Source organism: Sorex fumeus, unplaced genomic scaffold (genome assembly GCF_029834395.1).
Source record: "Sorex fumeus unplaced genomic scaffold, SorFum_2.1 ptg000034l, whole genome shotgun sequence".
Taxonomy (NCBI): Eukaryota; Metazoa; Chordata; class Mammalia; order Eulipotyphla; family Soricidae; genus Sorex; species Sorex fumeus.
The window spans coordinates 27,397,387-27,414,446 of NW_026606091.1; the positions used below are offsets into that span (position 1 = coordinate 27,397,387).

At 53.7% G+C, this 17,060-nt stretch overlaps 1 protein-coding gene across 1 annotated transcript in view; it reads left to right on the top strand.

Moving 5' to 3' along the window:
• The window catches only part of LOC130026600 (polypeptide N-acetylgalactosaminyltransferase 12-like), a 65,027-nt gene extending 50,474 nt beyond the window's left edge, over positions 1 to 14,553 (top strand). The window contains exon 12 of the mRNA XM_056117441.1: positions 14,499 to 14,553. Coding sequence (XP_055973416.1) covers positions 14,499 to 14,553 — 55 coding nt within the window. The remainder of the gene's footprint in view (positions 1 to 14,498) is intronic.
• Positions 14,554 to 17,060: the final 2,507 nt, after the last annotated feature.

Below are 17,060 nucleotides of genomic sequence, written 5' to 3' on the forward strand. Positions count from 1 at the left end.
GCCCCCATCTGGCCTCTGGGGCACACAGAGTAGTGAGGAGACCAGAATCAGCCGTGGGGGTGGGGTGATGTGTTTTCACCTCTGGGCTGCTCAGGTAAATGAGCAAAGCACAGTTAGCAGGTATATCCCCCCTGCCCGCCCCACCCTCGTCAGGATCCCACCATCCAGGGTATATTCTCAATGACACCATACTCATCAAGGGTCACTGTCAATCAAGATGAAACTAGCGCCCAGGTCAGCACTTCCTCTTCACCTTTGTCAGGATTCCTGCCCTGCATCCCGCCACCCACCCAGACTCTGTCTCCTTCCCCTGCCTGATTTCTGTGGGCACCTGCAGAGTTTGCATCTGCTTTGGCAGCCTCAGGCAATCCATGGTGTTTGCTCAGTGCACCAGAGAGTCGACCCTGCGGGCTCAGCACAACTCCCCATTTCTATTATTGTTAGTATTTGTGACCAAAGAGACCAGGGCTAGTCTAGGTACTGGCAGCAGTGCCGTTGGGGCAGACCCTCAGTGCCCGAGCGTTTCCTGCCCTGCTCACACCCAGCATGCCTCCAGCTCTCCCTGCCAGAAGACCCACGGTTCAACAGTTGGACACGGTAACAAGTTGCCGATGCAGATGTTTCTGTTTCCTCACCTCTTTAAGTTAAACGTTTACAGCAATGGTGAAATTTGCTTCTCATCAATGTTGCCTGTCATCTTGCGTAAGCTCAGTAAGAGAATTACAGATTCCTTTAATCTGTCGCTTCAAATTTAGCTCAACGTAAAGTCAGGCATGAAAGGTCAGATCTGTTGGCTTTTCCTGGCCCATGTCATCTGCTCCTACTCCCCAGACTCCAGTCCTGGGGCCAGTTTTATTTGGCCTATCCCAGACCCAAGGGGTCCTTGACCATTCTTTTGGCCAGAGACTGTCCCATGCTGTACTCTGGACCATATCACATGTTGGATCTTCGGCCTTCCCTTGTCCAAATAAGGGTCACCTGGCGCCTGTCCGAGGTCCATCCAAGGCCCTCCACGCGATGCACATTTGAGAATGTTTGAATCATGGACAATCACTGGGAAACTGAAGCTTTAGTAAGATGAATGTCCAGGATGAGATCAGGACCCACCTGTGACTCCTGCATCAAGCATCAAGCAGTGTCTGTGCAAGGGTCTCTTTGCCAGGAGCCCAAGAGCATACCAAGGCCATCAAGGAGAGAAAAACTAACATTTCCCTGATAGTCTGGTCTGGGAAATAACGCCCTTCGTTCTACATAGTTTCACACCAGAAAATTCCCAACATCCTCACTGAGCCGCATGCCGAAAACCAAAGGAAACTTATGGGCTTTACCTGGAATTTGGGAGTCAACATCCTAGACCAAACAATGCCCTCAACCCCACATTAAAAGATCAATTCCAGAGTCAGTTTGGCGGGGACCCCACATTGTAGATGCAAGAGAGAAATTGTCACAGGCTAGGAAACAGCAGAGACCCCAGGAGGCCCGTGTTGGATCCTCACACTCCGCACTACGCTGACAGGCAGCTCCTGGGACACGGCCAGGGCAAGGCTGACTTCTCAGTGGGATACCAAGCAGGTCCCCTCTTCTGCCAACACTCTCTGGGACCCCTGTGTCTTCCTGAGTGTGGTGAGTCTAGGGCATGATACCTGCCGCTGTGAGAGCCGTGGGGTTCAGGGACCTTGCAAAAGGGTCCGTTCCTGGGGCAGGTGAGGGGGCACGTGGAGGGCTTCATCCTTCCAGTCCTCACCCAACACTAGCCCACAGTTGGAAATTTGGTGCCTGGGCCCCGAAGGTCACATGGTATTTCCCCAGGGCTAGGAAATACATGTCATCTTGCACTTCCTGAAAGTCACGGGGTAGGTGGAAAGCTCCTCTTAGGGCAGAAAGGTGGCAGGGTGAGGGGGGTGCTGGACATGTGCCAGCCCTGACGTCCGGCAGCTAAGAAAAAGTAGCGGCCCTTGAGCACAGTTCCAGACCTCCCAAAGAACACCAGACCCCCACTCTGTTCTTCCAAGACTGTGGTGAGCCACCCTGGAGATACACGTCTAATACTATGAGTATTTTACCTGTCATGTCATGTCACGGTTACCCAGGCCGGGCTATTGTGAAGATGAGAATCCAGGCCAGTTTAGTGAGCCCAGGTGGCCTGAGGACTTCATCCTCTGTAGGAGTGTCCTGGCAGGCAGGTGTCCATCCCATTCCGATCTGGGGTAGGGAGACCTCCCGGACTTCAGGACTTGTCTGGACACTGAGAGCAGGGCCCAGGGTGTGGTCAGTCATTGCAGATCTGCAGATCCCTCCCTGGTTGTCCATAGCAGAGACATTTCCAGTTCTCCCTTGGCCAACGTGCCTGAAACAACAATTTTATTTTTTGTCCAAATTTGAAATCCTTGAATGTTAAAAGTAGGTAAAGGGATATTCCTGATACCCTTTCAGTATCTATATTGTAAACCACAAAAGGGAAGACAGAGAGAGAGAGAGACAGACAGAGAGAGAGAGAGAGCGAGAGAGAGAGAGAGAGAGCGAGAGAGAGAGAGAGAGAGAGAGAAGGCAGAGACAGAGACAGACAAAGAAAGGAACAATCAGAGAGAAAGATAGATAATAAAAACATCTTCCAAAAAGGCTGATCTGAATATCTGGAGAAAACCCAAGTGCCTGAGAACGGATGACTGGTTAAAAAACTTTGGTATATCTACACAATGGAATACAATGCTGCTGTTAGAAAGGATGAATTCATGAAATTTGCATACAATTGGTACTACATGGAAAGTACCATGCTATGTGAAATGAGTCAGAAAGAGAGGGACAGACATAGAAAGATTGCATTCATCTGTAGAATATCAAGAAACAAAATAGGAGACTAACACCCGAGAATAGTCGCAATAAGTACCAGGAGGTTTGCCCCATGACTTGGAGGCCAGCCACACATGCTGGAGGAAAAGGCAGCTCAGGTAGAGAAGGGAGCACCAAGTAAAGGGTGTTGGGAGGTTCCTCCCAGGATGGGAGATACATGCTGAAAGTAGACTATAGACCGAACATGATTGCCACTCAATGCCTCTTTTGCAAACCACAACACCCAATAAGAGAGAACAAAAGTGAATGCCCTGCCACAGAGCCAGGGTGGGGTGGGGGGAAGGGGGGTGGGAGGGATACTGGGATCTGTGGTGGTGTAAAATGGGCACTCGTGGAGGGATGGGTCTCGGTCATTGTATAACTGAAATCCAAACAAAAAATTTGTAAGTCTATAACTGTACCTTATGGTGTTTTACTAATAAACATTTATAAAAAAGGCTGGCCTGGGTGGAGAGGTGGGGGGGGGGGTGGGTGTTGGGAGGAAACTGGAAACATTGGAGGTGGGAAATGTACACTGGTGGAGGGATGGGTGAACAACGATGACTGAAGCCTAATCATGAACAGCTTTGTAAGGGTCTATCTCACATCGATTCAATAAAAATAAATTTTAAGAGGAGAATGACTTATATTTGGATTTATAGAATTAGATGTGTAGTACATTTTCTGAGGTAAAATCCAGAGCTCAGCTGAGGCGCTGGGATCATTATAGAATTGGGGAAATGTGATGCTAGACTTGAGTTTGGAAAGAGTCCATGACGAGAATATCAGTGGTTCAAATGTGTCCTGCTTTGAGCACCATTCAACATGTCATTATTTCAACTCTTTTGTAAAAATGATTATTTCATTGACTTTAAGGGGAAACTCTGTACGGGCATTTTGAATGGCAAACAAATTTCAATTGCATTAGATACGGAAGTGGGAAAATACCATAGGGAACCTTCAGAGGCCTCTCGGGGTACAGAGATGGGGATGGGGGACAGACCCAAGGACCTTCCCTAGTGGCAGTTTGTAATTGACAGGTACAGGCAGTTACTGGCCATTAGAAGTTAGAGGAGTGGTCAGCTCTTTCAGTCCACATTCTGTTTCGAACACGTCCTCCCTTCACATCCTACTGATTAAGTTTCTTTCAAGAAAAGTATCTTGCAGGATTGGAGAGGTTGTCCAGAGGGTAGGGCATTTGCCTTGTGGACCAGCCAATTCAGATGTGACCCCGGGCACCGCATATGATCCCGAAGCCCCACCAAGAGTCGTCCCTGAGTATAGAGCCAGGAGTGAGGCCTGAGCAACAGTGGGTATGTCTCTTCAAAAATGTCCAAGTATAGCAAAAAGAGAAGGGGGAAGAGTGGGAGGGGTGGTTCTGATTGCAGTGGGACTCACTGGAGCATTTGGGAATTTCACACGCACCATTGTAATGTGGTATTCCTTTTGGGATGCAATATAGCAAAATCAACGGTAAGTTAAAATTTTATTTTGAAAAAGATAAAAGAGGCCAGGAGATAGTAGAGAAGGAAGAGCACTTGGGCTATCTGACTTCAATCTCTGGCGTCCCATAGAGGCCCTTGAGCATGGCTGGGACTGATCCCTGCTGTGGTTCCAAAACCAAACAAGCAAACAAATAAGGAAATGTAATATATCAAAAGCTAGAACAGCTGGTGAGGTGTCTGCTTTGCATACTTCTATCCTGGGTTGATTCCTGGCACCTCCTATGGATCCTTGAGCACCATTAGGGGTGATCCCTGAGCACAGGACAGGAGACAGGGTGCCCAGTCAAGGGAGGTCTCATCTCTTAGGCCCCTGGAGCAAGACCATGGGGGCCTGTGCAGGGCACAGATTGCCCAGGTGCTGCCAGCCTTGGGCCTGTGAGTCGGTGCTTGACCTCCACATCCCTGGACCCAGAGCAGGATGCCCTGGCTGCCTGTCCTCACTCCCAGCCTTGCGCCGACCGGTGGGACTGCAGGACAAACAGGTGAGTGTCTGCGGCAGCAACAGGACTGGGATCTCGGCCTCCCACAGTAGGACGTGGCCTCTGACCAGTGTCGGTCTCTGAGAATGAGCAGGAGGAGGAGCAGGTGCTACTGCAGAGCCAGCTCCGGATCGGCTGCAAGGGGAGTGAATCAGGACAAGGTGGATATGGAGGAATGACAGAAGGTGCCGGGGGAGACCCACTGTGAGGGTAGGAGCCCGCCTGGGTTGGTGGGAGGAAGGACAGGCCAGGACGCCACCTACTACAATGTATCAAAATATAGAAGAGGCTAGAGGGGTTTCGGGGGTGCGGACTGGCCCTCACTGCACACAGAGGGTCCTAGTAGCGGGGAGACTGCCGGTTCGAGGTAGGGGGAGGCCCATCTCTTAGGCCTTGGGAGAAAGACCCCCTGAGGAATGTGCAGGGGACAGGTTACCCAATGTGCAGTTTTCCCTGCCCTGTGTTTGTGTCTGGGCCCTGATTGTTGTGGTGGGATCTGGACAGCCTTCGGCCCTGTCTCATGACAGAGATGTGCATGCAAGACCAGAAGGTGCAGTGCTTGCAGCCTGGAATGCTTCTGCTGGTACCAAAACCAGCACACAGCTGCAACACCACACCTGAATGCCCCACTCACGTGGGCTCCAAGGTTGAGCAGGTGCTGAGGCACAACGAGCTCATGGACCTGCTGCAGCAGGTACTAACAAGGGAGAGGCCCTGCTGGAGGCCACCTTCAGGGAGCTGAGGGAAACCCATGTGAGGGGGTGGGCAGGTGCTTAGAGACAGGAAGTCGCATCAGGCCCTAGACCTGCCTACTCACCTGGTGCCTTCATCTTTAGGGGATTCTCAGTCCTGAAATCAGGAGCAACTGAGCCCCAGGCCTTGCTGGAATTCCAAGGGTACCCTGAAGAGGGTGAGTGGTGCGGTGGGTCTCCAGGAGGGAGAAGTTCCTGATGGGGATGTGGAGGTGGGGCTCTATGGGAGGTGGAGCCAGGCGGGACCCCTGAGATGCCTCCACCTTCCTTGATTGGCTGAGACCCTGAAGTGCCCCATAGTCAATCCAGTGTCGAAGAACACGGAGTTGGAGGTGAACATAGTGGAGGTTTGTGAGACCATGACCTCTATGAACTCGAGGTGATGGTCCTGAAGGACAGGCTGGTGCCGTGTGAGAAGACTAAGGATCTGGATGACTAAGGTCTGAGACTAAAGTCTGGTGTCCAGACCTGGGGAGCAGGATGATGGATTGTGTGAAGAACCCAGAGAGACCCTCCCGTTCCTGTCTGTGAGGAACAGGAGGCCGCAGACCTCAGATCCGGATCCTGTAATGACCTGCCCCCAAATAACCAGAATCCAGCTCGTCCGCTTGAGTTCAGCTGGCAAGCTTGTTCACCATTAATCCACTTTTTCTACCCTGATGATGTACCCTGTGTTCTTCAATTCCAACAAATCTAGCCCTGATCCATTTCTTCCCACTCTCCTCCTTCCTCCCTCCTCCCCGCTCTTCCACTTTCCCTCAGCACTAGACCCTAGGGATCAAGGGGACAGAAAGGTCCCCCAACACTAGACCGCAGGGATCAGTGGGACAAAAATGTCTTCTACCTCTAGGCACCAGGCATGTTGGGAGCAGAAATTTAAACTGGGCCACACTCCAACCTCAGTCATGATAGCTCCAAAAGCCAAACAAGGGCTTGAGGTGAGAGCTCTCCCTCCCCAGTACACAATCCCGTTTCTCCATATGGCAGCCCTGAAGCTAATGGGGGCTGGAAACATCAGAGTAACCAGTCCTAGACACTTTTTGGGGGCTGATTGGGCACTAATGAATTGAGGAGAAGAGAGAGGAAGGAGGCATGCTGGGTCACTCTCTGACAGTCATTGTCCTATTTCCAAACTTGTTTCAATAAATGGATCCATCCCTGGCCGTGTGGGTATGTGTCTTGGGCGAGGTGTGTCCTGCCAGCAGTTGGCAGTTGCTTCTAGATTGTGGGTGGCCCTTGCCATGGGATTCACCATGTCTAGAGCCTGTCATCTGCATGCCACTGAGTATGCTGTTAATTACCCCAGGAGAGTACCTCTAAGATTTGGAGTGGTAACATTCAAAATATGGTGGTGGGAAGGCACGATGGTGGTGGAATTGGTGTTTGAATATTAAATGTAATAAATTATTGTAAACAACTCTATAAAAACAAAATAAAAATTTGCAAAGTAGTCAGCAAAATATAAAGCATGGAAAGAAAACATAAAAATCAAAGATACACCAATCTAATGCTTTTTTTTAAAAAAAAAAAAAGCAATGGCGTCTAAGTTACTAAGATAGCCCACAGAATGGGAAAAATTATTTACCCAATACCTAGCTGAGAAAAGGCTAATATCCAAGTTATATAGCACATTGGTAGAACTTTGCAAAAAAAATATCTCCCAACCCCATCAAACTAATGCAGAGAGGAATAATGAACAGAAACTTCCTCCAAGAAGAAATTCAAGGGCTGGAGCGATAGTACAGTGGTAGGTTGTTGCTTTGCACGTGGCTGATCTGGGTTTGATCCCCGCCATCCTACGGGCTACACCCGCCTTGGAACCCCAAGTGTTCTGTGAGAACCAGAAGGCAGTGTCCTTCCTAAAGACACCCCATGCACACCCCATCCTCCCTCGCACCTAGAGGTGGAAATCACACCCAGATCCAAGACAGACCTGAGCCAACAACCCGTCAAAAACAAATTGTGTTGGCAGAAGATCAGACAGACTGTGATGCCCGTGAGGTAAAGAGGCTGCAGACACCCATCCCAGGGCACAAAGTGACCTGCCTGAAAGTGATGTATTCCCCTCAAGAGTCAGAAATGGTTAAACAGAATTCTTACTCACCTGTAATTCCGTCTTCTACCTACCCTGTCAAAATCATATTCATCTACCCCAACCTTGTCTTTCTTCCCTCTTCCTTCCCGCCCTTCCCCTCTTCCCCCCTCCACCTTCCTGCCCCCTCCCTTCTCCCCTCCTCTGCCCCTTCCCATTGAGGAATGGGGCTATGGGACTACGAGGCTATGCGGCTACACAAAGCAATTGCAGATGTGCCCCCATGGCAGGGATGCTGCGTACTAGGAGTGGCGAGATGACCCAAACAGAACAACATTGAGACTCGTACTCTGCAAGTAAAGAAGTTACACAGTCTCCAAGGAAGCTCAGCTAGAGAAGAGGGCACCAAATATAGGGTGCTGGGAGGATCCTCCCAGGGTGGGAGAAGCATGCTGAAAGTAGACTATAGACCAAACATGACTACCACTAAGTGCCCCTCTTGCAAACCACAGCACCCAAAAGGAGAGAGAGAACAAGAGGGAATCCCCTGTCACAGAGTAGGGTGGGAAAGGAGGGGTAAGGGAGGTGGGAGGGGTGCTGGGACCCGTGGTGGTGGAGGATGGGCGCTGGTGGAGGATGGGTACTTGATCATTGTGTGACTAAAACCCAAGCAAAAAATTTATAAGTCTACACATGTACCTCATGGTGTTTCACTAATAAAAAAATAATAAAAATATTCTTGAAAAAAAAATTGTTACACAGCCTCCAACACATCCATATGTGCAGGAACAAACTCAAAACATAAAATAAAGAACCAGTAAAAAAATCCAAAGAAATAAATTTCAATTTTTAATATGAAAATTAAGAGATCATGGGGTCTCACCATGTTTCCCGCTTGTCCCTATCCCTCCCCGAGCGCACCCCTCCCCCCCCAGCCTTCCAGAGGGATTCACGGCTTCTTTATTATGATCTTGACCCAGATACCACTCAGGTTGGAAACTGTTCCTGAACTGTTCAGTGGTTCTGAGCAAGAGATGTAATCCACTGCTTCTTGCAAGTCAGAGGATGGGGTCCCATCCGATAGGCTGAAACACTAGGGGATTAATCTAGAGTTGCAAAAGTTAAATGTGGGTTTTCACATCAAAATCCCAGGGACTGTGCCATCTGGGCAATTGGTAGCCACTGGGGCCCTTTGTTAGTCATGAGTGTCACCCCTGAATGGGGACCTGGAGGTAGGTAGATTGTTTACCTCTGTGGCACAGCGAGAGATCAGAGCCCCCTGCCTCAGAATCAGGTATACCCAGACCTCTGCCAATGGCCCTAACCTGGGTCAGGGCCCCTAGAACCTGGTGCCCTTTCTGAAGCACTAAGAGGATCAACCTCTGTGCCTCTGGAGCCCTACTGCTGATTTGAAAGGGTTTTTTTGGGTTATTTTTCTTTTTTTTCACTTCTAAATGCTCATTCTTCCAGGAGGTCTGGTGCCCAGCCTCAACCAAGAGCTGGAGCAGTGCCTCTGAGGCTCTCTTTCAGTCCTGTTGGGCTTCTGACACTAAGACCTTATCATCTACAGATTGCAGGATGGTCCATTCCAGGGCTCCAACGAGGATTTTCTTAAGTCCAGAGCCAGGGTCTTCCTGAAGAAGGTGGCCGAGTTTTTGAATCCTTGAGCAATGGGTCCACAGTGACTGAGGTTTCCTCCTGTCTCTGGATCCTTTGGCCCAAAGGCAAACAGGAGTCTGCTTCCTGGAACAATCTCCAAAGGGAGAAACACATCTTTGGAGGTTCAGGCCGGTCAATCATTGGGCACTAGAGGAAAACAGACTCAAGAGAGTGGAAGGGCTGGGTACCACAAGGTGACCAGCAGGAGCGACCACACTGACTCGGCGCAGGTCATGACTTCTCAACTGAGGCCAATGGGTTGCCCCCAGTTGAGCTGCATCCCACCACTATTCCTGCCTCCCACACCTGCGCAGTATCTTTCCCTATCCCTAGCCACACCTCACGAGTTACCTGACATTGAGGCTGTCTCTGGAGGCTCACTCCTAGCATGAGTTTACCAGCAGAGGGGCATGATACTGCCATTAGAGGGCGCCTGGAGAGGGTATTTTCCAAAGTGGGAATACACAGTGTCAAGGTGGACATTTATTTGCTCTTCTAGCTCTGTCGGGAGATCGAACGCCAATAAGATACTAAAGTGGGGAACAGGGAGAGCCTTGTTTTCCATATGGAACCCCCAGCATCTGCTGAGACCATGGATTCTCAGGCCCAGCAAAAGCCGGGAAGGGCTGCACCTCCGATACCTTCATCGAGCTCTGCTTCCTATGTTGCCCTGTCTTGAGGTCATGGGGCGACCGTTTCCACGAGGCTCTTCTTGGGAGTGTAGGTACCAAGTTACCCTGCCTTCCCTGCCTGCCTGGGGACTCCCAGCGACTCTGTCAGACTGTCCAAGGGGTCCTGGTGTCAGTATACATTTCTGGAAGCTACCCAACTTTGAATGTCTGCCACTCCCATTCACAGAGGGTCACAGCTTGTCTGGTGTCATATTGGCACTTTGGTCTGGGAGGCAAAAAAAGGCCCCAAGCAGTAGGCACCAGTGACATGGGGTGCAGAGGTTTCCCCTAACAATAGACAGCAGGGTTCCGAGGACAGAAATGTTCACAATTACTCAGCACCAGGAATGAGCAAAGCTGAAATTTCCTCCAAAAAAAAAAACCCCTAGGGATATTGGGGAAAATTGTTTTCCAAACTAGACACAAGAGCTCTGGGGTAAGAAATATCCCACAACAGAGAACAGTGCTCAGATAGGAGACATGTCCTCCAACACTACACAATAAGGAGTCCCAGGAGCAGAAATACTCACCCCCATAGAAATAGTTCAAAGAGTACCAATAATAAATGACCACCTCCCCACCCCCCACCTTACACGATACCTCAGGAGAGAGGAGTGGAGAATGTCTCTCACCCCTGCTTTCCCACCTAAATGTTGAGATATTTCCGGTTTGTGGGTTGTCCTTGCATGGTCCAGGGCATTTTCCACTTTTTGAGTAAAAATTCCGTCCAGAAGGCCAGAGAGAAGTCTCAGGAGACTCAGTACAGGCTTGGGATGCATGAGGTCAAGAACGTTCCCTGGCACCACAGGGTCTCCTGATCACAAAGGCTGGAGCAAATACAGATCCCCACAAACCCAAACCTCTCAGGTATGTACACAGGCCATGAGGGTCAATGAAGCAGTACTTGGAAGGATCTCAGTGCTTAGAGGAAACACTCATTCAGAACATCCGATTTTCAAAACAGCACTTGGGTACAACCATCTCCCCTTCCGTGGACCAGGGAAAATGAGGCAACACTCAAACCTTTGGTTCATGGGCTACCGACCAAGCAAAAGTCTGAGCCGAGAGCTTCCCCTCCTCCAGGGCACTTTTTCTATTCTGGGAAAGGAAGTCCTGAAAAGGATGGAGGCTGGAACAGTCAGCAACTGAGTTCTAGGCACTACCTGGGACAGTTTCGGGGATCATGAATTGGTGGCAGAGGAGAGAGAGGGGAGAGGGCTGAATCAGTCTCCCTGACAGCCACTGTCCTGTTTCCAAGATTGTTTCTACAAATGGATGCATCCCAGCCTGTGTGGGTGTGTGGCATTGGGTGGGTGGGTCCTGCCAGGGAACGGCTCATGCGTCTTGAAGCATGAGCTGTCTTGTGGGGGTCTCACCATGGATCAGAACCTGACATGACATGCCCATGACCATGGTGCCTGTTGCATCTACACCCCCTCTGTAGTGCCCACCGGGAAGAGCCCCCACCTTGCCCCCAATGCTTTGTGGGTGCCAGGCCCCCTAGATGCCAGATCATGCCTCATATAAAGGCCCTGCAAACCTCCAGGTATTTCCCAAACCTCTCAAGGACTGGATGGACTTTCTCTGCCCAGAGCCTCACCCCAGTGTGGAACACTTCACTGCCCACAGGCTCCCCAGACAGCACAAGCCCACAGTGACCCTGTGCCCCACCATCAGAGATGGATTTGAATCTTAGCCTAGCGAAAGTGAGAGGGGGAGATGTCAGAGCTACAGGAAACAGCCGCAGACCACTGGGGCCTGAATGTGCTCAAGGCAGGTAGGACAGGGGCACTCGGGGGTGCCATAGTGAGCATGGGCGATATGGGGGAGTTGGGGTTCCTTTCAGGCTGCAGGACCCCTTGAGGGCAGCGTGGCCAGGCTGAGTGGCCCTAGTTGGGAGTGTGTGTACTGAGAGGGATTTCCAGAACAGGCCGGGAGCAACACCAGAGAAGAGTCCAGCTTCCCCAAGGCCAAGTCTGGTGTCCAGCTCCCAGTAGGATGGACTGAGCCTCAGAGAAAGGGGCAGAGCTGGGGTGGGGAGGTTCTATGGGGTCATTAAGAGCCCTCCAGGACTCAGAAAGGGAAGTCTCTGAGCAACAGGGGGAATTGGTCAGGGACTGACTGGGTCTGGGGGCTCAAAGGCCTCACAAACTGGCTGCTGCTAGTCTGGGACGAAGCAGAGACAGAAGGACAGAGAGAACGTGGACACCGGATAAGGCGGGAGCAAGAACTCTGCGGGCCTGAGGAGAGAAGAGAGGAAGGGCAGGGAGGACAGGGGCTCCAAGGACAGAAAGGAGAGAGAGAGGCCTGGGGAGTGAGGGGCGGTGGGGACATCGACCAGGACAGCCCCTCTGCCAGGCTCGCTGGGCTCCCATAGCAGTAGCCAGGCCAGACCTAGGGGTGGTCAGTGGCTAATCCTGGCAGCTGCAGCCCAGCCTGGACATGGGGGGACGTGATCTCTGGAAATGAGAAAGTCGTGGACTGAGCTATGGGAGACCGAAAGGGTCAGTGCTCCTGGCCCACCGTGGGGCCCACAGAGTTCCAAGCCACCATCGTCGGTAGGGGGCAGTGCCCGAGGGTCCGGGTGGGGGTGGGGAGGCCCGTCAGGCCCACCAGGGCAGAGGCTGGTGCAGCTTTCATTGTTAGGTTGCCCCTGGGAGCTCTAGATTTCTCCCTGGCCTATGGGGTTGCAGCCCCGAGGCCACGCCCCCTTCCCTGCCTATAAAAAAGCTCATGGCCCCGCTCCTCGGGGCACCCTCTCTCAAGGATGCTTCAGAGAGAAGTGGCCCCATCACACCTTCCCCCTCTTGACTCTTCAAGGGGTCATGTAGGGGTCACCTCCAGATGGTGACCCTTCTACGGGTCATCTACGGGTCACCTCTAGGGGTCATCTCTAGGGGATCTTTGGAAATTGGCAGAGCTCAACGGATGGTAAGAAAAGGCCCTGCGTTGGCCCTGCACTGGTCAGTGTATGGCCCCGAGGCCACAGGATCAAGCCCGGGCCCATTTCCAGCAAGTCTTCCGGCAGTTTTGTCCCCAGCAGCCTCTGTCCTCGTCCGGGTTTCCTGGGACTCTGGGATGGGAGTCCCCAGAGAGCCCCTCCTGAAAGAACAGAATTTTAAAACATCAAGTGTATCTTATAAAGGCGGAAGATTGCTTGGCAGAGCGTCATCTTTTAGTGGAGAGTGATTTGGGCTGGTGCACAGCACCAGGAGCTAGAAGCCTGTGATGTCTGAGGAGGGCAAGGCGGGGAGGAGTGACTTCGAGTGTTGAGGGAGGGGCCCTGTGAATGGGGCACTGTGACAGGGGAGACAGGCTGGGAGCAGGAGCTGGGCGAGTCTCCCTGTCCCTCCACACCTGTGTCCTGCTCTGCGGGCAGCCAGAGGAGATGGGGTCAGCTGTCCACTCCCCAGAATGTTACGACCATGAAAATGCAGAGAGCTCTAGGGCCGGGACATAGAACGCTTGTTTCTAGTTGTCCCTCGTGTCCCTGCCGGCACTGCCAGGAGGGCTCCAGTGGGTCCAAAGCAGGAAAGAATCTACTTAGCAAGGGGCCCAGAGCAGCAGATGGCGGTGAGAAATGAGCAGCCCCCGAGATGAGCAGGAGGAACCAAGAGTCGGGGCTGTGGACCATGAAGTTTGGGTGGGGTTGAAGGTCTGGGGTCCTTGACTGTCTGCTTCCTCTCAGGTTTACCGGCCTCTGGGTGCCCCGAAACAGCCACATCGTTGACACCATTTCCAAGGACAGGTGGAGGCAGGAGGTTCCAGGAACAACGGGTGAACCCGGAGAACAACTGCGGATGCGAGTGGGGACTGTGGGGACTGAGGTGGGGTGAGAGAAGCGGGCACAGTGCCGCCTGGAGTCTGAGGACTGTGGGGTGGACGGCCGGGAGCCCGTCCAGGCTCGAGTTGTGTCTCGGTAACAGTGGAAGGGGTCTGGGTAACATTCCCCAGTCTTGGAGCTGGGCGAGTCTCCTATCATCTCCAATTGTCACCTATCATTCCAACATGTCTTCACTGCGAGCCCACGAAAAGTTGCTGTACACCAAGAGTTTTGTGAGAGGGTGCAGGGTGTGTTGGCCATCAGCTCCCCTCCACCCTGGGGTATTTTTGGGGCATAACACTTCAGCCTTCTGGGCTGTGACTTTCCTGGTCTGTGAAATGGGCTGGTGAGACCCCCTGTGAGGCCAAGAGCCTGCCTTGGGTGATGGCAGGAAGGACAGGTGAGAATGCCCTAACTGAGGGCTGTGGTGGCACTGACTGGCCCACACTACACAGAGGGGTCTGGAGTTGGCAGTTGCCACGTAGGAGTCAGGGTCCGAGGCAGAGGGAGACCCAATCCTAGGCTCTGGGACAAAGACGCCATGGGGGCCTGTGGCTGAGGGTCTGAGCCCTGCATCTCCTGGCTGGGAAGTAGTCGGCCCTCCTGCCTGTCCCCACAGACACTGTCCTACCTCCCCAGATGCCGGTGCACGACGAAAAGGTGCAGTGCCAGTGGCCTCACTGGGGCCGATTCTGCTGGTACCTGGAAATGCACATAGCTGGCGACAAGAGCACCTCGATGCCCACAGTCACCTGGGCTCCAAGGAGGAGCAGCTGTACCAGCAGATGCTGCGGCAGAAGTAGCCCATAGACCAGTTGCTGCAGGTGCCACCAAGGCAGCAGGCCCTGCTGGAGGCCGCCATCAGGGAGCTGAGGGAGACCAGGTGAGAGAGGGGCCACGGGCTCTGGGGCAGGAAGGCCCTAGACCTGCCTCCTCAGCTAGTGCCTTCACCCCAGGTGCTCTTCTGTGGGACTCAGCAGCAGAAACAGCAGCTACAGAACCTGGTAAAGTGGAAAGGAGTCCCGGAAAAGGGTGAGTGACAGGGAGAAGCCCCTGTGGGTCAGAGGGCGGGGCTACTGGGGAGGGGAGCCAGGCGGCCCCACTCCCAGCCCCCCACCTCCCTTGCTTGGCTGAGACCCTTATGCTGCCCAACATCCCATCCACTCCAAAGGGATTGGCGTGGAGACGAACAACACACAGGTGCTCCTGGACACAAAACGTGAGGAGCTGGAGGCCACAGACAAGGAGGAGGCACAGGAGGCCAGGCAGGAGGAGTGCCAGAGTCCAGGAGCTGGAGGAGTCAGTCAAGTCCCAGGGGGCAGGGACCATGGCCTGTGTGAGATCCAGAGACGCTCCTGTTGCTGTCCTTAAGGAAGAGGAGTCCACCGTCATCGGACCCAGGTCCTGTAATGACCCGCCGAAAATCCAGAAAACGCAGCTGGTCAGCAAGAGCTCCACTGGCAGCCTGACACCCAGCTGACACCTCGATTTTACTGCACCGACGCACCCTGCCGCTCTCACCCAATTGATCTAGCCCAGCCCCGTCCTCCCCACGCCACCCGAGTTCTGCCTTCTGCCTTGGCCCTTTGCTCTTCTCCCTCCACTAGAACCAGGGATATCCCTCACTGCCAGACCAGGGATCAGGGCAAAGGTACAACTATTCTCCATCTCAAGAAACGGGAGATCAGGGGGACAGTAAAGTCTCCTTCCACTAGACCCAGAGATGTGGGGGAAGAAATGTCCTCACCCCTGGACCCCTCAGGTATCAGGGGGCACAGTTTCCCCCTCCACTAGACCACAGGAAATGGGGGTGCCAGAGATGCCCCCCCACCACTAGACGCCAGGATTCGGGGGAGGCAGAGATGCCACCCCACCACTAGACGCCAGGGATGGGGGGGGCAGAGATTCCCTCCCCACTAGAGGGCAAGGATCAAGGGGGGGGCAGAGATGCCTCCCCACCACTAGACGCCAGGGATGTGGGGCCAGAGATTCCCCGCCCACTAGAGGGCAAGGATCAAGGGGGGGCCAGAGATGCACCCCCACCACTAGACGCCAGGGATCGGGGGGGCAGAGATTCCCCCCCCAAGAGGGCAAAGATGAAGGGGTGGCAATAGATGCCCCCCCACCACTAGACGCCAGGGATCGGGGGGGCCAGAGATTCCCCCTCCACTAGAGGGCAAGGATCAAGGGGGGGCCAGAGATGCACCCCCACCACTAGACGCCAGGGATCGGGGGGGCCAGAGATTCCGCCCCCACTAGAGGGCAAGGATCAAGGGGGGGCCAGAGATGCCCCCCCACCACTAGATGCCAGGGATCGGGGGGGGGCCAGAGATTCCTCCCCCACTAGAGGGCAAGGATCAAGGGGGGGGCCAGAGATGCTCCCCCCACTAGACATCAGGGATCGGGTGGGCCAGAGATTCCCCCCGCCACTAGAGGGCAAGGATCAAGGGGGGACAGAAATGCCCCCCCACCACTAGACGCCAGGGATGGGGGCAGAGATGCCCCCCTACCACTAGACGCCAGGGATCGGCGGGGCCAGAGATGCCCCCCCACCACTAGACGCCAGGGATCGGGGGGGCCAGAGATTCCCCCCCCACTAGAGGGCAAGGATCAAGGGTGCCAGAGATGCCCCCCTACCACTAGACGCCAGGTATTGGGGCGGCCAGAGATTCCTCCCCCACTAGAGGGCAAGGATCAAGGGGGGGCCAGAGATGCCCCCCCCACTAGACGCCAGGGATCGGGGGGGCCAGAGATTCCCCCCCCACTAGAGGGCAAGGATCAATGGGGGGCAGTGATGCCCCCCCAGCGCTAGACGCCAGGGATGGGGGGGCCAGATATGCCCCCGCACCACTAGACGCCAGGGATGGGGGGGGCAGAGATGCCCCCCCACCAGTAGACGCCAGGGTTGGGGGGTGACGAGATGTCCCCCCCACCACTAGACGCCAGGGATCTGGGAGGCCGAGATGTCCCCCTCCACAAGGTCCGAGGGATCAGAGGGGCCGAGATATCCCCCTCCACAAAGTCCGAGGGATCAGAGGGAAGTAATGTCCCCCTCCACAAGGTCCAAGGGATCAGGGTGGCAGATATATCCCCCCAGCACTAGCAAACAATGATTTGGAGGTCAGAAGTTACAACTCAGCTCTCCCCTCCCCATTGTGGGGTCCTGTTTCTGCGCATGACAGCCCTGAAGCTTGGCCGCTGGTACCATACAGTCACCGGATTCTACACACTCTTTGGGGCTGTTTGGGGACTTTGTATTGCTGGCTGAGAAGAGGGGAAGGAGGAAGGCGGGCTTTCTCCCTGACTGCCA